Here is a 20,432-nt window from a genome sequence, read left to right on the forward strand (position 1 = left end):
ACACTGGAACAGAGTGCCCAGGGAGACAGTTGAGGCCTCATCCCTGAAGGTACTCAAGGTGAGGCTCAACAACAGGGCTCTGGGCAACCTGACCTAGTAGAGGATTCTGCTGACTGCAGAGGGGGTTGGACTGGATGACCTTTGGAGGTCCCTTTCAACCCAGACCATTCTATGATCATCAGCAGTTCTGGCATGTGTGCAGATTAAATCCTTTTTTAACATCAGCAGAGAGAAAATGAAAGTGTTAGAAGTACTTTTAAAGCCTAAATGTTAACATTTTGGATAATAACAGTATTTTAAAGCATGGGGTACAGTGTAATCTACACCTGAGAGCATATGGACATTCTTCAAAGTGTTTTACAGCCAAGCCAAGACTTACCTTGACATTCCTTGAAAGAAAATTATATACACACAGAGACATAAACCATGGCAACAGAATCTTCATATTATTTGGCCCATTTTAAACATTCCATTGCCTCTTAAAGAAAACCACTAGTGAGAAATCCACATGATAGAAACTTTAGGGTAGATTTTGTTCCAAAATTTAGTCTATTCTTTTGTTGTTCAGATGAAACTTCCAGTTCTGGGCTCCTCAATTCAAGAGAGATGTTGAGGTGCTGGAAGGTGTCCAGAGAAGGGTGATGAAGCTGGAGAGAAGCCTGGAGCACAGCCCTGTGAGGAGAGGCTGAGGGAGCTGGGGGTGTACAGTCTGCAGAAGAGGAGGCTCAGGGCAGAGCTCATTGCTGCCTGCAGCTACCTGAAGGGAGGCTGTAGCCAGGTGGGGTTGGGCTCTGCTGCCAGGCAAACAGCAACAGAAGAAGGGGACAGAGTCTCAAGTTGTGGCAGGGGAGGTCTAGGCTGGATGTGAGGAGGAAGTTGTTGTCAGAGAGAGTGATTGGCATTGGAATGGGCTGCCCAGGGAGGTGGTGGAGTTGCTGTGCCTGGAGGTGTTGAAGCCAAGCCTGGCTGGGGCACTTAGTGCCATGGTCTGGTTGGCTGGCTAGGGCTGGGTGCTAGGTAGGACTGGATGAGCTCAGAGGTCCCTTCCAACCTGCTTGATTCTATGAATGTTAGTATGTTATATCCACATATGTAAAGTACTCTCCAACTATTGATAACGAAATAAAACTATTATTAATTAAAGCAACTAAAGTACTGTTAAAATACAGACATCCATCTGGCTTTATTCCTGCCTGACTTGCTCTGGGTGATTCTCTTTTGGCAGGGGGGGGGTTGGACTTGATGATCTTCAGAGGTCACTTCCAACCCCTGCCATTCTATGATTTCATAAATGTAAAAATACTTTGGCTTAAGGAAGTAAATGTTTGGGGTTCGTCCCTCATTTTGGTACTCTCCCTCTGTTTAAATGGAGCTCAGCTGCTCAAAACCAGGTGGTGCTATACCGGTATCGATCACTAGATGTCACCAAGGGCTCACAAGTGCAGATGAACGTAGTGGTTAAAAGCCACATGTGCTAAGCCTGAACTCCAAACTCATGCGAGTTAAGTCGAAGGATAAGAAGCTGGATGAGAGCCAGCAATGGGCACCTGCAGCCCAGGCCGATGGCATCCTAGACTGCAACAAAAGAAGTGTGGCAAGCAGATGGAGCTGGTGAGACCCATGCCCAGCTTGGGGACCCTTGACACAAGAGAGGCATGAACCTGATGGACAGGTCCAGAGGAGGCCATGAAGATGATCAGAGGGCTGGAGAACCTCCCCTATGGGGACAGGCTGAGAGAGTTGAGGCTGTTCAGCCTGGAGAAGAGAAGGCTCCAGGGAGACCTTAGAGATGAATTTCAATATCTAAAGAGGGGATCTACAGCAAGGCTGGGGAAGGACTGCTTAGAAGGGCCTGTGGTGATAGGGTGAGGGGCAATGGTTTGAAACTGGAGCAGGGGAGATTTAGACTGGACATCAGGAGGAAGTTCTTCACAATAAGGATAGTGAAATACCAACAACAGAACCAGGGGACAGAGTCTCAAGTTGTGCTGGGGAAAGTATGGGCTGGATGTTGTTAGGAAGTTGTTGTCAGAGAGAGTGATTGGCATTGGAATGGGCTGCCCAGGGAGGTGGTGGAGGCACTGTCCCTGGAGGTGTTCAAGCAAAGCCTGGCTGGGGCACTTAGTGCCATGGTCTGGTTGATTGGAGAGGGCTGGGTGCTAGGTTGGACTGGATGAGCTTGGAGGTCTCTTCCAACCTGCTTGATTCTGTGATTCTACCAGAACAGGTCATCCAGATATATGCTTGAGGCCCCATCCCTGAAAACATTCAAGGTCAGACTTGATAAGGCCCTGAGCAACTTGATCTAGCTGGAGATGTCCCTGATGACTGCAGGAGATTGGACAAGATGACTTTTGAGGCTCCCTTCCAACCCTTCTGTGAATCTGTGAACTGGAACCACAGCATAAATGTCTACCTGCCTCAGAAGCAGATACTGTGTATAGGTGGCTACTTGAGTACAACCAGTGTCCTGTACTTACATCTTTACATTGCTCCAACTTCTTAATGGCTTCATACTCCTGAGTTATGGTCTGAGGGAAGTAGCATTTTGTCTTTTCCTCCTCATAATCTGCTTTGTAATTTTTCTAGGAACAAAAGCATCATTGAGTGAGAAACCCCAGCTGAGTTTTCTCTAAAATGGAAGTATGATGGTGCAAACGTTTGCCACACTTACATCACTCTTCATAGCTTCCACCTGCATGCAGTGTGTGTGATGTGGGTCCTCAAAGCTGCCCAAATAGTGTCCCAAAATATTCTTTTGGTAGGAATCTTTATATTTAACCTGGAAAACAAACCAAACCAAACACAAGTTGACAAAGCAAAGTAAATCAGGGGTGTCAGCACTGAGCAGCACCACACCATTCAGATACACACATCACTGAAGTTCTTCATGGCATTGTCAATCTGGAACTTGGGGGTGTCACAGTAGTTCATTCTGTTTCCTTTGGATTGTTCATAGGCTTCTTTGTACAGCTTCTGCAGAAGAAAAAAATCACTTTGGGTCAGGCAGAGTTCCCTGCCACTCACAACACCTTCAACCCAGCACAGGCAAAACTGAAATGGTTTGAGAGAAAAGCTTTGCCAGAAGGCTAAAAATCAGAGGGCATTTTAATTCAGCTTTATGAGGAGTGACTGAAGATGATGGAGATGGTGAGTTTGAAAGAGAGGAAGATGAGGGAAGACCTCATCACTGCCTACAGCTACCTGAAAGGACCTTGTGGAGAGGTTGGTGCCAGTCTCTTCTCACAGGTAAGTAGTGACAGAACAAGAGGGAATGGCCTCAAACTGCCACTGGGTAGGTTTAGACTGGATAGTTGGAAAAACCTTTTCCCAGCAGAAGTGGTCAGGCATTGGAATGGGCTGCCCAGGGAGGTGGTGGAGTCACCAACCCTGGAGGTGTTGAAGCCAAGCCTGGCTGAGGCACTTAGTGCCATGGTCTGGTTGACTGGATAGGGCTGGGTGCTAGGTTGGGCTGGATGAGATTGGAGGTCTCTTCCAACCTGGTTGATTCTATGATTCTAAGTAGGATATGGGTCAGACTTGGTGATCCAACCTGAAGGTTTCTGTGATTCCAATGACTACTTAAGCTCTTTAGAGTGACCCTTGAGTCTGTAGAGGAAGATCTGACTAATGGGGTTGGAACTTTTGGGACTGAGAAATAGGCAACTTCTGTCCAGGCAGGTGAAAACAGCAAGTAAAGCCATGACAATGAACAACCAGAGCCACTACAGGAGTGTGTGAAAGTGCCACAGCTTTTATCCTTATTTGCACCAACTGAACTCCCTTAAAGCAGGGTGGGAAGAACTGCCATCCTCTGACCCATTTTCCACAGGGGTCTAAAATGAACTACACAATAATTAACTACCCCCAAACATCACACCACAGCTACTGCTATATTCTGTGTGGAGAAATGTCTCAATACCTACATAGTTCTGGGTGGTGGGATCTCATGACAGATGTTGGTCTGTAAAACTCAAGAGATCCAAAGGAGAAGCCTTGGGAAGAACTGAGTTTAGCTGAAAACCACTCTGCTGTACTTCAAGACCAGGTTGGTCAAGGCTTTGAACAACCTGGTCTAGTTGAAGGTGTCCCTGCCTATTGTGGGGGGGTTGGAACTAGATGATCTTGAAGGTCCCTTCCAACCCAAACCATCCTATGATACTTTGACAATACTTACATCACTCAGTATGTTTCCTGCAGCTTTCAACTGCTTCAGCAAGGGGTTCTCTGTGGCAGGCAGCACATTATAGTCTGCAATAGCTTTGTTCTTCTCATAGTCTGCTCTGTATTTTTTCTTCAAAAGAATGAAAATAAACAGGGTGAGGGCTTAGAGATCACTACTGAAAGCCAAAAGCTCCCTAATCTTTATCATCACAAACTTCTGAGGAAGATATCCTGGGTTTTAAATCAGGAATCATGGAGACACTCAGATTGGAGATTTGAGTGGGTGAGGAGATGGGAGGCAGAGACATAAAACAATCAAGAGCTATTTAGCTGATGTCCCCACTGCTAGGTCCCTCTCCAGACACTCTGCTTTGCCAGCTATCAGCTCACAGCTCTGAATAGTCACATTCTTACAACAATGACCAGAGATTGCCTCTGTTGATGCAGATTCTAGTGCAGAAGCCAGAGGAGTTCTGTATGTTGGACAAAAGATGGTCCAGCACAGCATCACAGAGATAAAAACTGGAAAACTGCTCCACATTCAGCCAGCCTAAATTGGTTTGCTTAAGAACATTTGTGATTTGCTCCAACTCAAAATCAACCACACAGCATCACAACAAAACAATGGAGCAAATTCTCCTTCACTGAAAGAAAACTCACTTGATGGGTGCTATCATGGAAGGTCATAAGGTGACATTCAAGGTCAAACTGCACACAGGACCCCACTTGGAGTACTGTGTATAATTCTGGAGCCTCCAGCACAAGAAAGATATGGAGCTGTTGGAGTCAGTCCAGAGGAGGCCACCAAGATGCTCAGAGGGCTGCAGCAGCTCTGCTATGAGGACAGGCTACAAGAGTTGGGGCTCTGCAGCCTGGAGAAGGCTTCCAGGAGACCTTGGAGTGGCCTTCCAGTATCTGAAGGGGGCGTACAGGAGGGCTGGGGAGGGACTACTGACAAGGTCTTGTAACGACAGGACAAGGGGTAATGGGTTTAAATTGGCAGAGAAGAGACTGAAACTGGATGTTAGGAAAGGGTTCTTTGGAGTGAGGGTGGTGAGACACTGGCATAGGTCACCCAGGGAGGTTGTGAATGTCCCCTCCCTGGAGGTGTTAGGTTAATGATTGGACTGGATGAATTTAAAGGTCTTTTCCAATCTAGAAAATTCAGTATTTCTGTGACTTCAGAACTCTGCCCCACTCCAGTTCAAGAGGGACATAGAACTACTTGAGAGAGTCCAGCACAGAGCCACAAAGATGATTAGGGGAATGGAAGATCCCTCTTATGAGAGGAGCCTGAGGAGCTGGGGCTGTGCTGCTTGGAGAAGAGGAGACTGAGAGGTGACCTCAGCAGTGGTTATAAAGATGTGGAGGGTGAGTGGCAGGAGGCTGGAGCCAGGCTCTGCTGGGTGATGCCCAGTGACAGCACAAGGGGCACTGGGTGGAAGCTGAGGCAGAGGAAGCTCCAAGTAAACATGAGGAGGAATTTTTTCCCCTGTGAGGGTGACAGAACCCTGGAACAGGCTGCCCAGGGGGGCTGTGGAGTCTCCCTCTCTGGAGATATTCAAAACCTGCCTGGATGTGTTCCTATGTGACCTGCTCTAGGTGCTGCTGCTCTGGCAGGGGGCTGGACTGGCTGAGCTTTGCAGGTCCTGCTCTGGCAGGGAGGTTGGACTGGCTGAGCTTTGCAGGTCCTGCTCTGGCAGTGAGGTTGGAATGGATGAGCTTTGCAGGTCCTGCTCTGGCAGGGAGGTTGGACTGGCTGAGCTTTGCAGGTCCCTTCCAGCCCCTGACACTCTGTGATTCTGCCATTCTGAAGCCAGCCAACAGGCAGCACACAGGACACACCTTGCTGATGTTTTCTGAAGCTCGCTTATTAGCTTCATACTCTGGAGTCTCAGTCTGCATAAAGTAGATTTGGTCTTTCATGTTTTCAAAGTCTTCCTGGTATTTTCTCTGTGAGGAAGGTAGACAAACAGAAAACAGCCTATCAAATGCACTTACATCATAAATCAGACATCCACCAAGTAGCTTATTTAGCAAATGATTCCCCTGTAATCAGCACTGGCGAGGTTGCACCTCAGATACTGGGTTCTATTTTGGGCCACTCACTCCAAGGAGGGCATTGAGGGGTTGGAGCAGGTCCAGGGAAGGGCAACAAATCTGGTGAAGGGTCTGGAGAACAGGGCTGGTGAGAAGCAGCTGAGGGAACTGGAGGTGTTTAGTCTGGAGAAGAGGAGGCTGAGAGGAGAGCTCATCACTCTCTACAGCTCCCTGAAAGGAGGCTGGAGTGAGGTGGGGGGTGGTGGTAGAACGAGAGGAAATGGCCTGAAATTGTGTCGGGGAGGTTTAGGTTGGAGATGAGCAACAATTTCTTTGCTGCAAGAGCAGTCAGGCATTGGAACAGGCTGCTCAGGAAGGTGGTGGAGTCACCTTCCCTGGAGGTGCTGAAAAAACCACGTGGGCATGGCACTTTGGGGCAGGGTTTAATGGCCTCGGTGAAGTTGGGTTGATGGTTGGACCAGATGGCTTTTCCAACCCAAACAATTCTACAGTTCCCTGAACCAGGCAAAAATCCTTCAGTGCTTTCTATATGAACATAAAGAGAGGATGAATCTGTTAGAGATTTTCTGAAGTCCTCACTTACCATGCTTAGATTTTCTGCATTCATTTTTGCAACTGCCACATCATAGCATGGAGTCTGACTCCACTTGCCTTTGACATTGGTTTTATAGTCCTTGTGGTAAATAACCTAGAAGAAAATGAAAGGATATTGCATTATTGCAGATTGCCTGATAGAAAGGATACATCCTTATTGTAGCAGGCAAAAGGGATTATAGCTGAAAGCATTCATTCTTATCAAATACATTTGGAGTTACAGTAGGAGAGCTAAAGTTTACCACAAAGCCAACCAGAAAAGCAAACAGACAGCAAAAAGCCTTTCCAATCTGCAGCATTCTATTGCATCCAGCTCTTGTAGGGGTGACCTCACTGAAGGGTGAGTGTTGGGAGTATGGAGCCAGGCTCTTCTCAGCGATGCCCAATGATAGGGCAAGGGGCAATGGGTGCAAGACAGAGCATAGGAGGTTCCACCTGAGCACAAGGAAAAACTTCTTCACTGTGAGGGTGTACAGAGCACTGGAGCAGTCTGCCCAGAATGGTTATGGAGTGTCCTTCTCCAGAGACACATAGGAACCTGGACATGTTCCTAGATGACCTGGATGGCTACTGGAATGGGCTGCCCAGGGAGGTGGTGGAGTCGCTGTCCCTGGAGCTGTTCAAGGCAGGATTGGGTGTGGCACTTGGTGCCATGGTCTAGCCCTGAGAATTGTGGTAAAGGGTTGGACTTGATGATCTGTGAGGTCTCTTCCAACCTTGGTGATACTGTGATACTGTGACCTATGCTAGATGACTCTGCTGTGGCAGGGGGGTTAGACTAGATGATCTGTCAAGGTCCCTTCCAACAGCTAACATTTTGTGATTCTGTGATAAAATTGAGTCCCCAAGAAACAACTGTGGGTTTGTTCCACAGATTTGGGTTCAAAGGTCTTTTGAAAGTTGCTACACCTTTTCCAGAGGCAGGCAGGGACAAGATGAGAATGGGAAAAGATGGATTTAGATGAGGCATTAGGAAGAAATTCTTGCCCATGAGGGTGGTGAGGCACCACAACAGGCTGGTCAGATGGAGGATCCAGATTTCTTTGGTGATAGACTGGTTCCAGCTGTTGAAACTTTTGGCTCTGTGATCTTATTTTTATGCACAAATATCTTTAAACCAATCCTACTAATCATGGTACTCTGGGGACATGGTTTAACGTCCATGGTGGTGCTGGGTTGATGGTTGGACTGGATGAGCTTAGTGGTCTTTCCTAACCAAAACAGTTCTGTGATTCTATAATCCAAGCCTGGAAGTATTGAAAGCCAGGTTGGATGAAGCCTTGAGCAACCTGGTCTAGTAGGAGGCTGTCCCTGCTCATGGCAGTGGGATTGAAACTAGATAATCTTTAAGATCCTTTCCAAACCATTCTATGATTCCCTCTGCCTTACAACCCCTTTATCAGTTATTGTCAAAGCAACATTAAATAGAATTTGGCCACTTCAGTTGCGGGAATGTGATGTGAGAAGGAATAAAACCGGCCAGCCTGTGACCATTCAGCCTTGGTTCCCACAGCTTCAGGATGCCTCCCACGGGAGAGGAAAGATAGTGGGGCACCTGGCTTATGAGAAAAACAAGGTGTGATGTATGTAAGAGTCTGAGTTGTTCTTGCCTAGATTATGCTAATGTGTAGGTGTGTGCTCCATGCTCAAGACTAAATAAATGGAGTCAGAGTGAACAATAACTGAGTCAGTCATCAGCAAGTTTGCAGATGACACTAAGCTGGGGGCAGATGTGACTGGGTTGGAGGGCAGAAGGGCTCTGCAGTGGGACCTTGGCAGCCTGGATAGATGGGCAGAGTCCAATGGGATGGGGTTCAATAGCTCCAAGTGCAGGGTGCTGCACTTTGGCCACAACAACCCCATGCAGAGATACAGGCTGGGGTCAGAGTGACTGAGAGCAGCCAGACAGAGAGGGATCTGGGGGTGCTGATTGATACCTGCCTGAACATGAGCCAGCAGTGTGCCCAGGTGGCCAAGAGAGCCAGTGGCATCCTGGCCTGTATCAGGAATGGTGTGGTCAGCAGGAGCAGGGAGGTCACTCTGCCCCTGTACTCTGCACTGGTTAGACCACACCTTGAGTACTGTGTTCAGTTCTGGGCCCCCCAGTTTAGGAGGGACATTGAGATGCTTGAGCATGTCCAGAGAAGGGCGACGAGGCTGGGGAGAGGCCTTGAGCACAGCCCTACGAGGAGAGGCTGAGGGAGCTGGGATTGGTTAGCCTGGAGAAGAGGAGGCTCAGGGGAGACCTTATTGCTGTCTACAACTACCTGAGGGGAGGTTGTGGCCAGGAGGAGGTTGCTCTCTTCTCTCAGGTGGCCAGCACCAGAACAAGAGGACACAGCCTCAAGCTATGCCAGGGGAAATTTAGGCTCGAGGTGAGGAGAAAGTTCTTCCCTGAGAGAGTCATTGGGCACTGGAATGGGCTGCCCGGGGAGGTGGTGGAGTCGCCGTCTCTGGAGCTGTTCAAGGCAGGATTGGACGTGGCACTTGGTGCCATGGTCTAGCCTTGAGCTCTGTGGTAAAGGGTTGGACTTGATGATCTATGAGGTCTCTGCCAACTTTGATGATACTGTGATAGTGTGTGATAATAAAGGTCTCCGGTGGGATTCACATTGAATCGTGTGGAGTTTGTGTGGTATTCCTCACTAACATTCAGTCTTCAGTGATTTCTCTGACTGAAAACAGAGAGAGAAATGAATCCCCTCTTCTAGGAGGCAGAACTTAGTGGTTATTGCTGCTGAAATTTGTTAGGAAGAATCTCTTTGAATCTTTGGGCTGCTTGGTGTGATTGCTATGAGACCACGCTCAAGCACGTGGGAATCTTGTAGCAACCATTTCAACACAGTTCCTGTCTTCCCAAGGTTTGACTTTGTGCTGCATTGGCAGCTACAGTCACCATCACTTTCCACAGGAGGTACTTCTACATTTTTTTAGTGCTTAACTTAAATAAATAAATAAATAAATAGGGGGTGGGGGTGGTGTAATTCACAATCAAAATGGTTGCTTGAAATTCCAACTTAAATTCCTTTTTTTTTTCCCCCAGAGAAATGATCTTTTTAAACTGGTCTTTTAAATTGCTACCACAACCTAAATATCAAACCCAAGGTTTAAAAAGAAAAATCTACATTTTAGTTAGCTTAGCATTTAGTAGGTTGCTATTTTCTTCATTTCAAAGCACTGTGTCACTGATGTTGCTTTTTACACATCACAAGATCACAGGATGTTAGGGGTTGGAAGGGACCCAAGGAGATCATCTTGTCCAACTCCCCTGCCAGAGCAGGACAATACTAACACAGATCACAGAGGAACACATCCAGACAGGCCTTGACAGGCTCCAGAGAAGGAGACTCCACAACCTCTCTGGGCAGCCTGTGCCAGTGCTCTGGGACCCTTACAGGAAAGAAGTTCGCTCTTGTGTTAAGATGGAACTTCTGCTGCGACTTACACCCATTGCTCCTTGTCCTATCCCAGGCAGCAGTGAGCAGAGCCTGTCCCCCCCCTCCTGGCAGCCTTCAGATACTTAGAAACATTGATCAAATCCCCTCTCAGTCTTCTCTTCTCCAGACTAAACAGCCTCAGGTCCCTCAGCCTCTCCTCATCAGCCATGCCTTCCAGTCCCCTCATCATCCTCGCAGCCCTCTGCTGGACCCTCTCCAGCAGATCCCTGCCCCTCTTAAACATCTAACCATTTTCTTGATGACAACTGAGCTTTTATGCTGTGGAAAGTAAGATTAAGAAAGGTAAGATTAAAGTCCCATAAGAAAGCTGGGGAGGGACTTTTTAGGGTGTCAGGTAGTGATAGGACTCGGGAGGGAATGGAACACAGCTAGAAATGGGTAGGTTCAGACTGGATGTTAGGAAGAAGTTCTTCACCACGAGGGTGGTGAGACCCTGGGACAAGTTGCCCAGGGAGGTGGTGGAAGCCTCATCCCTGGAGGTGTTTAAGGCCAGGCTGGATGAGGCTCTAGACAGCCTGATCTAGTGTGAGGTGTCCCTATCCATGGCAAGGGGGCTGGAACTGGATGATCCTTGTGGTCCCTTCCAACCCTGACTGATTCTATGACTAAAGACATTTTGCCTATGTGAAATGCTACCTTATTTCACCTACCAAATGGGTTTGTTTCAAGGGATTAATGTAACCACAAGAGATTAATGCAACTCTCTGAGAAGAGTGTGGGCAGCAGGTTGAGGAAGGTTCTCCTGTCCCTCTCTTCTGCCTTAGTGAAGTCACATCTGGACTAATGGGTCCAGTTCTGATTTCCCAGGTTCAAGAGAGATACAGGCAACTATACTGGAGAGAGTCCAGTGGAGGCTCCAAGAATGCTGAGGGGCTTGGAGCATCTCTGTGAGCTGAGAGCTGGGGCTGTGGAGCCTGCAGAAGAGTAGCCCCAAAGGGAATCTGCTCAAGGCTCAACAAGTTAAAAGGTGGAGGGCAGGAGGATGGGGCCAGACTCTTGTCAGTGGTGCCTAGGATGCATCCAGCAGAGACTACAAAGATGCTGAGGGTTCTGGAGCATTTTTCTGATGAGGAGAGGCTGAGACCTGGCACTGTTTAGCCTGGAGAAGACTGAAAAGGGAACCTTCACAATGCTGACCAATAACTAAACACATTGCTCTGTGGAATCTGAACTCACTGGCAAGAACAAAGTTTCACCTTTCACCCGAGGCTGGGGCAGCATTTTCTCTTAGGCACTTCAGGGAAGGGAACTGGCTTCCAGCACTGAAAACCAGAGGCTTCTTCATATGAGCTCTGCTCTTTTCTTTTGTTCTCCCTTCCTTCAGGTACCTTTTTTGCCTCCCTCACCCCAAAAGTGACATTTCTGCAGAGAGAAGAGCTCTGCACTCTACTCACATCGCTCAGCTGCCTTGTCACTTTCTTGGCTTGTTCCACTTCAGGTGGATCTGGCAGAGAAGTGAACTTAGATTTACGTTCATCGTGCCCTTTTTTGTAGACAATCTGAAAACAGGAAAGAAGTCAACACTTAGAGGAATCACCAACTGAAGCACCAACGCTGTCATCAACAAAAGCAGTTCTGCCCACAGCTACTGCAGCATGAGCCCTTTTCATCTCTCTATGCTGGAGGGCTACTGAGGAGTCTCTTGCAGAGGGAAAGAATCAGTTCCTTGGGAATGTTTTCATGGATAGTTCTCTGCTGCTCCTGATAAACCTGGACTAGTGAACTTCTGAACATCCAGAAAACTGCTTGAAGGGTTCAGCAAATCACACACAACCTCATGAATGCCTTACTCTTTATCTGCAGAGACAGGCTGAGAGGCAAAGGCTTCAATCTAGAGAAGAGGAGAATTAGAACAGGTTCTGCACTGTGAGGGTGCTGGAACACTGAAGCAGGTTACCCAGGGAGGTGGCTGAGGCCCCATCCCTGGAGATATTCAAGGTGAGGCTTCAACAGGGCTCTGGGCAACATGATCTAGTTGAGGACGTCTCTGCTGACTGCAGAGAGGATTGGACTGGATGACCTTTGGAGGTCACTTTCAACCCAAAACACAGGAGACAAATCAAGATCTAATGCTGAACGGCTTCCAAGTTCACTCACAGCTGAATAATCCAAACCAATCTGTGACTCTTTGTGATTCTAGAGAGACAGATTTGCAGTCACAACAGTGAAAACTGGGCTTAGAGCCAAGCCTGAGAGTTTCTCCAGGAATATGGAGAGATACAGGAGATCCTCTTGCTGCTTACCTCAGAAGACCTGTAATAAATTGGGTATTTCACTCATCATCTGGCATCAAATTGCCAACAGATTTACACTGCTCTAAAGCACCTATTTTTTGAATTCAAATATCACTACTATCAGAGCCCACCCATGTATTTTGACCTTCTGTTGCATTAAGAAGCTTCTCTACCTACTCAAAGTCTACCAAGATGCCCACCCAGTTACACTGTGCAGTCATGCAGCTGTCAATCCAGCTTTGATACTTACATCACTCAGAGACTTTTGAGCCTCTGCCACTCTTCTGAGCTCTGGACTGTCATTGTAGGGATAGAACAATGTTTTGTCTCCTTCCCAGTCCTCAGTATAGAGTTTCTAAACAACAGGAAAACGTCAGGATGTTTGTTATGAATTCACCTTTGATGTGGGATGATTCTTGCACTTCAGCTGCCCAGGCCTGTGATTTTTTGGGGAGGTTTTCCCCTCTTACCTTGCTGAACATTGCTGTGTTTTTTATTGCATTCACGAGCTCTGGAGCATCAGGGGGAAGCAGGTACTTATCTTTATTCTCCTCCCAGTTCTGTTTGTATAATACCTGGAAAGAAAGAGCAGCACATTTGTTACTCCATCATTAGAAAACATTGTCTTTAGTGAACTAACTCCATGATACAAAGATTTTTCTTTTCCCCAAGGGAAAGCTCTTAAACCAGTAACATTTAATGCCAACTGAAAGCATTTAATATGGGAGGTGATTGCCCTCTTCTACTTCACTCTCATAAGACTCCAACTGCAGTTCTGGGTCCAGCTCTAAAGCCCCCAACGCAAGGAGGGCATTGAACTGTTGGAAGAGCCATAAAGATGATCCAAAGGTTACAGCACCTCTGCTGTGAGGACAGGCTGAGACAGTTGGGGTTGCTCAGTCTGGAGGAGAGAAGGCTTCAGGGAGACCTCAGAGCAGCCTTCCAGTATCTGAAGAGGGATACAGGAGAGCTGGGGAGGGACTTTTTACAGAGGCCCATAGTGACACGATGAGAGGTGATGGCTTCAAACTGGAAGAAGCTGGATTTAGATTAGACACTGGGAAAAAATTCTTCTCCATGAGGGTGGTAAGGCACTGGAACAGGTTGCCCAGAGAAGCTGTGGAAGTTCTCCAACCCTGCAAGTGTTCAAAGCCAGGCCCTTGAGCAAGCTGGTCTAGTGGGAGGCATCCCTGTCCACATCAGGAGGTTGGAACTAGATGATCTTGAAGGACCCTTCTGTCCCAAACCGTTCTGTACTTACTCTCACCTTGTGACCTCCTCTGCTCTCCCTCCTTGTGCTTCTAAACCATTGTATAAACACAGCTTTAGAGCCCCAAGTTCAAACATTTATTCATAGCAGCAACCTCATGATACACCAAGCCTGCCAGAAAGCCAGAACTCTCACCTTGCTCACTTGCTGTGACACCTTCTTTGCATGTTCTATGTCCATGGCCTTCTCATCAACGTGGCAGATAGTTCTGGCAACTTCCCCAGCCATGCGGTATTTCACCTGCACCAGGCACCCAAAAAAACACTGTCACATTCACAGCCAAATCTGACAGTTTGGCATTTAAAAGCAGAACATCGACTTCTTGATGCTGCAAGCACCCAAAACCTGAACTCAATTTGAGTATTTAGGAACCAGCTGTTCCTCAGAGAGGCATCCTATGGAAACCAACTTCTTGTGAGTCAACTGACAAAGAAATGCAGCCTGGAGACAGGTTCAAGAGCTGTGAATCCAAGTTGGAGGCAGTGTCGTCCTGTAATCAGAGCTCTTCTGAAGAGTACACCCCCACCTTGTCTAAGGAGATGGAGAGATCCCCCTGCTATGTGGTACATCTGCACTGCACAGCTCATTGCCATGCAAACGTCATCTGCAGTGTCAAACCAGAACCATCACAGTCTGCACAACAGGGCTGGTGAGGAGCAGCTGAGGGACCTGGGGCTGTTCAACCTGCACAAAAGGAGGCTTTGCTCTCTGTAACTCCCTGAGAGGAGTTTGGAGCAAGATGGGGTCGGTCTCCTCTTGCTTTAACAAGTGACAGGATGACAGGGAATGGCCTTGAGTTGCACCAAAGGAGGCTTAGGTTAGATATCAGAAGAAACTCATACCCTGAAAAGATTCTCAAACACTGGAAGAGGCTGCCCAGGGAAGTGGTTGAATCCCTAACCCCAGCAGTGTTTCAAAGATGCAGAGATGTGATCCAGATACATGGTTTAGCACCAGACTTGACAGAGTTAGATAATGGTTGGACTTTATAGTCTTGAAGGTCTTTTCCACCCAGCATCATTCTGTTCTATTCCACTGATTGTGCCCAGCGGGTACAGAACCACCTCGACATGGTGATACCACTCCCAGCTCGACAGCATTAGCACATGAATTGCTGCATCATGGTCCTCAAAGTATCTTGTCAGGAGTGGAGCAGAACTTAGCACACACTCTCCTCCTGAGCACTGGTGAGCTCCAACACAAGAGTGATATGAACCTGCTGTAGTGGGTCCAGAGGGAAGCTACAAACCTCTGTAAGAACAGGTTGAAAGAATTTGGGCTGCTCAGCCTGCAGAGGAGAAGGCTTCAGGGCAACCTTAGAGCTGCACTTCAATAACTGAAGGGGGCCTACAGGAAGGCTGGGGAGGAGGTGTCTATAAGTGCCTGTGGTGATAAGACAAGGGGCAATGGTTTGAGAGTGGAGCAGGTTGGACATTAGAGGAAGCTCTTCACAGTGAGAGTGGTGAAATACAGATTGCCCAGGGATGTGCTTGAGGTCCCTCTTCCTGAAGACAGTTCAAGATCAAACTTGATGTGGCCCTGAGCAACATGAACTAGTTTGAGTTGCCTCTGCTCACTGCAGGGAGGTTGGACAAAGTGACCTTTGTGGCTCCCTCCCAACCCAATGCAATCTGTGAACCATCTCCCATGCCTGTACCTCCCAGTCAGAAGCTATGAGACCTCTTTAGGCACAATGAAGTAGTGCTGTGGGTCAGCCAGGAAGGAGCCACCACATCCCTGTGCTCAGCACTGGTTAGGTCACATCTTGAGTACTGTGTCCAGTTCTGGGGCCCTCAATTTCAGAAAGATGTTGAGGTGCTTGAACGTGTCCAAAGAAGAGCACCAAGGCTGGTGAGGGGCCTGGAGCACAGCCCTGTGAGGAGAGGCTGAGGGAACCGGGGATGTGTAGCCTGCAGAAGAGGAGGCTCAGGGCAGACCTCATTGCTGGCTACAGCTACTTGAAGAGAGGTTGTAGCTAAGTGGGGTTTGTTTTTTTCTCCCAGGCACCCAGTGACAGAACAAGAGGACACAGCCTCAAGCTACCAGGGCAGGTTCAGGCTGGATGTTAGGAAGAAGTTCTTCAGAGCAAGAGTGATTGGCATTGGAATGGGCTGCCCGTGGAGGTGGTGGAGTCGCCATCCCTGGAGGTGTTTAAGAGGAGGCTGGATGAGGCACTTTGTGTCATGGTTTAGTTAATAAGAAAGGTTAGGTGATAGGTTGGACTCGATGATCCTAGAGGTCTTTTCCAACCTGGTTAATTCTGTGGTTCTTGATTCTTGCTTCCTGAGAACCCTCAATTTGAACCCACAAGGCAGCACTCACAATCATGCTCTGTGTTCCTCACTCTTCTTTCTGCTGAACTTTCTGTCTGCCTTAGCACCATATCACCCCAAAAGGAGGACTTCCATTTCCATCATTTCAACCTGTGACTCGATTTGCTGCTTTCCCACTCAGCAAATCCTGACCCTTGCTGCCTACCTCACTGAGCTGCTCCTGCACTTTCTTGATCCTGCGGATCTCTGGGGTATCACTTGTGGAAGCATAGGGTTTGCCTTTTTCTTTCCTGTATTTCTCTTTGTACTTGTTCTGCAAGAAAACAGTGACAAATACAATTAAGATGCATCCTAAAGCCCTGCAGAAACAATATAGCAACTGCTGACTTCTTTATCTGGTTAGTGAAGGCATTTGGGGCAGATAATGGAATAACAGAAACTGGCATCAGTTATATTTACAGAGTTGTGATTACTTCAACCAGCTGATTTTCTTCCATCTGACACAGGACAAAGCACCCATTTTGACAAGAGCTAGTACTGATAGGATGAGAGGCAATGGGCTGAAGCTTGAAGATTGGAGCTGTAGACCAAATATTAGGAAGAGATTCTTTCCAGTGAGGGTGGTGAAACACTAGAACAGGTTGCCCAGGGAGGTTGTGGATGCCCTCTCCCTGAAGGTGTTCAAGGCCAGGCTGGACAAGGCCTTGAGCAACCTGTCCTAGTGGAAGGTGTCCTTGCCCATGGCAGGGGGTTGGAACTAGGTCATCTTTAGTGTCCCTTCCAACCTGAACCACTCTATGAATTAATCCACAAATTTCTATCTTTAGCCTGCTTTAGTTAACTTTCAACTGATTATATTCTCCTTAGGAGTTTGATATTGATAAACTCGTAGTTATTTGGTTCAGTGACCAAAGATAAAGCAAATATGTGGGTGAGGGTAGCACTCCTAGACCTGAGCTCTCACATTACCCTCTAAAGAGTGCATGCTGGTGGATAACAGACTTTAAAATACAGGAAAGAGGCTCTGTGCAGAGTGGTTTTCCTCTTTCCACAACAGACTCTCTTATTGGTTTACTGGGCTTTGCTATGCCACATCAGGGATTTAGGTTGCTCCTTGTTCCTGTACACCGTGCACAAAGATTTTTACTTGAGTATAGGTAGAGACATAAAGTAATATTCTCTTAGAAATAATACTGAGATTTGCTGTTCAAGAAACATTAGTCTCTGTTATCATCCTAGGTTCAGTTTTGGGCTCCTCACTCCAAGAATGACACTGAGGGGCTGAAGCAGGTCCAGAGAAGGGCAACAAAGCTGGGGAAAGGTCTGGAGAACAGTGCTGGGGAGGAGCACCTGAGAAACTGGGGGTGTTTAGTGTGGAGAAGAGGAGGCTGAGGGGAGACCTCATTGCTCTCTACAGCTCCCTGAAAGGAGGTTAGAGTGAGGTGGAGATTTGGCTCTTCTCCCCCAGTAACAAATGCTAAAACAAAAGGAAATGGCCTGAAACTGTGTCAGGGGAGGTTTAGGTTGGAGATCAGCAACAATTTCTTTGCTGCAAGAGTGGGCAGGCACTGGCACAGGCTGCCCAGGGCAGTGGTGGAGTCACCATGCCTGGAGGTGTTCAAGAAATGTGTGGCCATGGCACTTTGGGTCAGGGTTTAATGGCCATGGTGGTGTTGGGTTGAAGGTTGGACTCTATGACCTTAGAGGTCTTTTCCAACCAAAACTATTCTATGATCCTTCACTCAGACACTACAAGCAGTGCAGGAGTCCTATTACCTGACATCTCTGACAGCATTCAGCCACCTGCCTCAAGGCACTTTTCATATCTCATGCACTCAAGCAGAAAAGAGGAGAGGCAAGAGAATGGCTAATTAAAAGAAGGAAACCTTCTACTTCAGGCAAGCCACATTAATAATATACCACACAAAATTAAACACAGGAGATGAAACAGCAGCAGGAAGGTGCCTATTAAATACTTTTAAAGCTGATGTTCCTCAAGAAAGACTTTACCTCACTGAACAGGTCCTTCATTTTATTACTGTGTTGCAGGTAAGGTGTCAAAAACTTGGATGTGTCCACTTTTGTCCGGATTGTCTTCTTCCTGACTGGAGCTGGTGCATCTCCAGCAGCAGCAGCAGCAGGAGAAGGAGGTTTTGCAGGCTCAGTTGTGTAGGTAGTTGTTTCAGAATCTGTGTAGTCTGTGTAGTCTGTACTAACAGTCTCAGTGATCTCAGTGACCACCTGGGAATAAAGAAGAAAAGAATTGTTTGTTTTACGACTATAGACCACCCAATGAGCAATTTTCACCTGCCCTATTCTCAGCAAAGGATGCTCAGGGCTTATCTAGGAACCATCTGCAGGACCAAAAGTCAGTGACCATTTTCCTGCTGGGATCACTCAAGCTAAAAATCTCCCACAAGGAATGAAGGGAATGGCTGCTATCAAACTCTGTAAGTATCCAGAAGGCTTTTGTGGCCTCTTTTTCGCATGGAATCTGGAGAGTTCTCAGGTGGCAACACCACTGGCAACTACAGCCCAGTGCAGAAACATTCTCAGTGCCCAATTTGTGTTGAAGAAACAGAATCAGGGCTTCTAATGACATAACTGAAATCTGTGGAGGCAGTTCAAAGATGCTTACTGTCTTCATGCAAAAGGAAAGGCCTAGACACAGGAGACAGCCAAGGCCAAGTCTTTGCCATCCTGTCGTGAACACACAATGCACAAAGACCTAAAACTCACATTTTCCACCAAACAGCATTTTCTCATGGCCAGCTCACAGCCCTGGCAGAGACACAGCTGGGATGCTTCAATAATCAGTCACTCAAGCACCCATTAAATCATTTATCAACTTCTTTATCAGCATACACTGGTAAGCCTGAGCCAGAGCAGAACCAGTTCTGGTCAGGGCTGGAAACTTCTCTGCTCACTGAGGCACTTGTTGAAGTTCAGGGCAGGTTGGCGCAGCCAGTGGCTGCTTCTAGCAGGCAGAAGCTGATGGGCAGAGGTCCTGCTAAGGGCTGGCTGCAGAAAGGCTCTGCCTGACACTTGCTCCTCTACACACCAAGGGCACTGCCACAGCTTGTGCCACACTTTCTGTATTTGTCTCCTTCAGTAGGAACCAACACCCCAACAGAAAGGAGAAGAGAGGTTTGGAGAGAAATGATGACCATGCTTTTCCCATGAAGGGTTGGACAAGATGAGCTCCCTTCCATCCTGTGTTCAAGGATTCTCTTCACAAGAAGGTCAAGTATAATATATCTCTGCCTGGTGGCCACATGTATATAGCAACTCACATTCAGATCCACTGCAGCTGTGCTTATTTTCACCCTAATAATTGGCTTTTACACTAAGAATTGGATTGCTGTCCATGTGTTCATCCAGTAATCTCCCTGTCTGGGTTTCTTGTTATTCATATAACCTCTTTCTGTCAGCTCTTGTGCAAACAGCTGCTGGGCAGGAGTAAAGACTGACAGCATGACACAAGGCAGGGCAGAAATTAGCACAGTGCTTTTCTGATAGGACACATCCTCAGCTCCTTCTAATGGAAACCCAAGAGTGGCAGCCAGGATGCTCAAGAACAAGCCAGAATTCCTCTAGATCATTCCATAACAGCATCTTGCAGAGGGAGTGAAGCATGAAGAAGCAAGTGTTGGTTGATAGTTGTCTGCTTTATATGAAACACTGAACCTCAGAATACAAAAGGTCACTGATTATCATTACACATCAGTTACACACAGACATCCACCACATACAACGTGACAGGGACCTTTACCTCATGTGGTTCACCTTCCTCAATAATTGTCTCTTCAATGTAGTACTATGGAAAGAAAAAGGAAGAGGAAACCAAATCATTCTTAGCACTGACCATAGAGAAGACCAAACTTTATCTTCTGGTAAGCTGTGGAGAAAGAGAACTGTAGTTCATCAGCTCCTCCACAGCCACACTTGCATCCTCAGTAATTCTGAGCACCTGCTCAGTTTTTGCATTAATGATTGGGGTTTTTTTCCCCCATATATTCCTCAGTTAGTCAGACCCCCAGGTAATTCATGCAGGATCCTGACCTCATTTTGCCCACAGGAGAGAAGACTGTGATGACCATACTAAAACAAAGCAGCAGCATCCCAAAACCATACATTTTCCAAGTGTTGGGCAATACTCTGAGAGCATTGCAGTAGGTTCCCCTCTCTGAGGTTGGCCTCAGAGTTCTTCTTAGCTACAGTTCCCTGAAGGACATCAGTAATTGCTGGCTGCCAGCTAGGCTGTGTACCAGTGAGCACCATTTCATGCCAGCCACGTTTCTGTCCACTTGTCCATCCCACATCTCACAGCTTTGGTGATGAAAAGACTATGGGAGAGTACCTCAGAGGTCATCCTAAA

General features: G+C 47.3%; 1 protein-coding gene across 1 annotated transcript in view; it reads right to left on the minus strand.

The window, feature by feature from the left end:
• The window catches only part of NEB (nebulin), a 218,009-nt gene that overhangs the window by 183,689 nt on the left and 13,888 nt on the right, over positions 1-20,432 (minus strand). The window contains exons 3-15 of the mRNA XM_064154908.1: positions 19,827-19,871; positions 18,065-18,295; positions 16,260-16,367; positions 13,917-14,021; positions 12,982-13,086; positions 12,762-12,866; positions 11,672-11,776; positions 6,809-6,913; positions 6,010-6,117; positions 4,178-4,294; positions 2,875-2,976; positions 2,675-2,782; positions 2,481-2,585 (exon numbers count right to left, since the gene is read on the minus strand). Coding sequence (XP_064010978.1) covers positions 2,481-2,585; positions 2,675-2,782; positions 2,875-2,976; positions 4,178-4,294; positions 6,010-6,117; positions 6,809-6,913; positions 11,672-11,776; positions 12,762-12,866; positions 12,982-13,086; positions 13,917-14,021; positions 16,260-16,367; positions 18,065-18,295; positions 19,827-19,871 — 1,449 coding nt within the window. The remainder of the gene's footprint in view (positions 1-2,480; positions 2,586-2,674; positions 2,783-2,874; positions 2,977-4,177; positions 4,295-6,009; positions 6,118-6,808; positions 6,914-11,671; positions 11,777-12,761; positions 12,867-12,981; positions 13,087-13,916; positions 14,022-16,259; positions 16,368-18,064; positions 18,296-19,826; positions 19,872-20,432) is intronic.

Source organism: Pogoniulus pusillus, chromosome 2 (assembly GCF_015220805.1).
Source record: "Pogoniulus pusillus isolate bPogPus1 chromosome 2, bPogPus1.pri, whole genome shotgun sequence".
NCBI classification, from domain to species: domain Eukaryota; kingdom Metazoa; phylum Chordata; class Aves; order Piciformes; family Lybiidae; genus Pogoniulus; species Pogoniulus pusillus.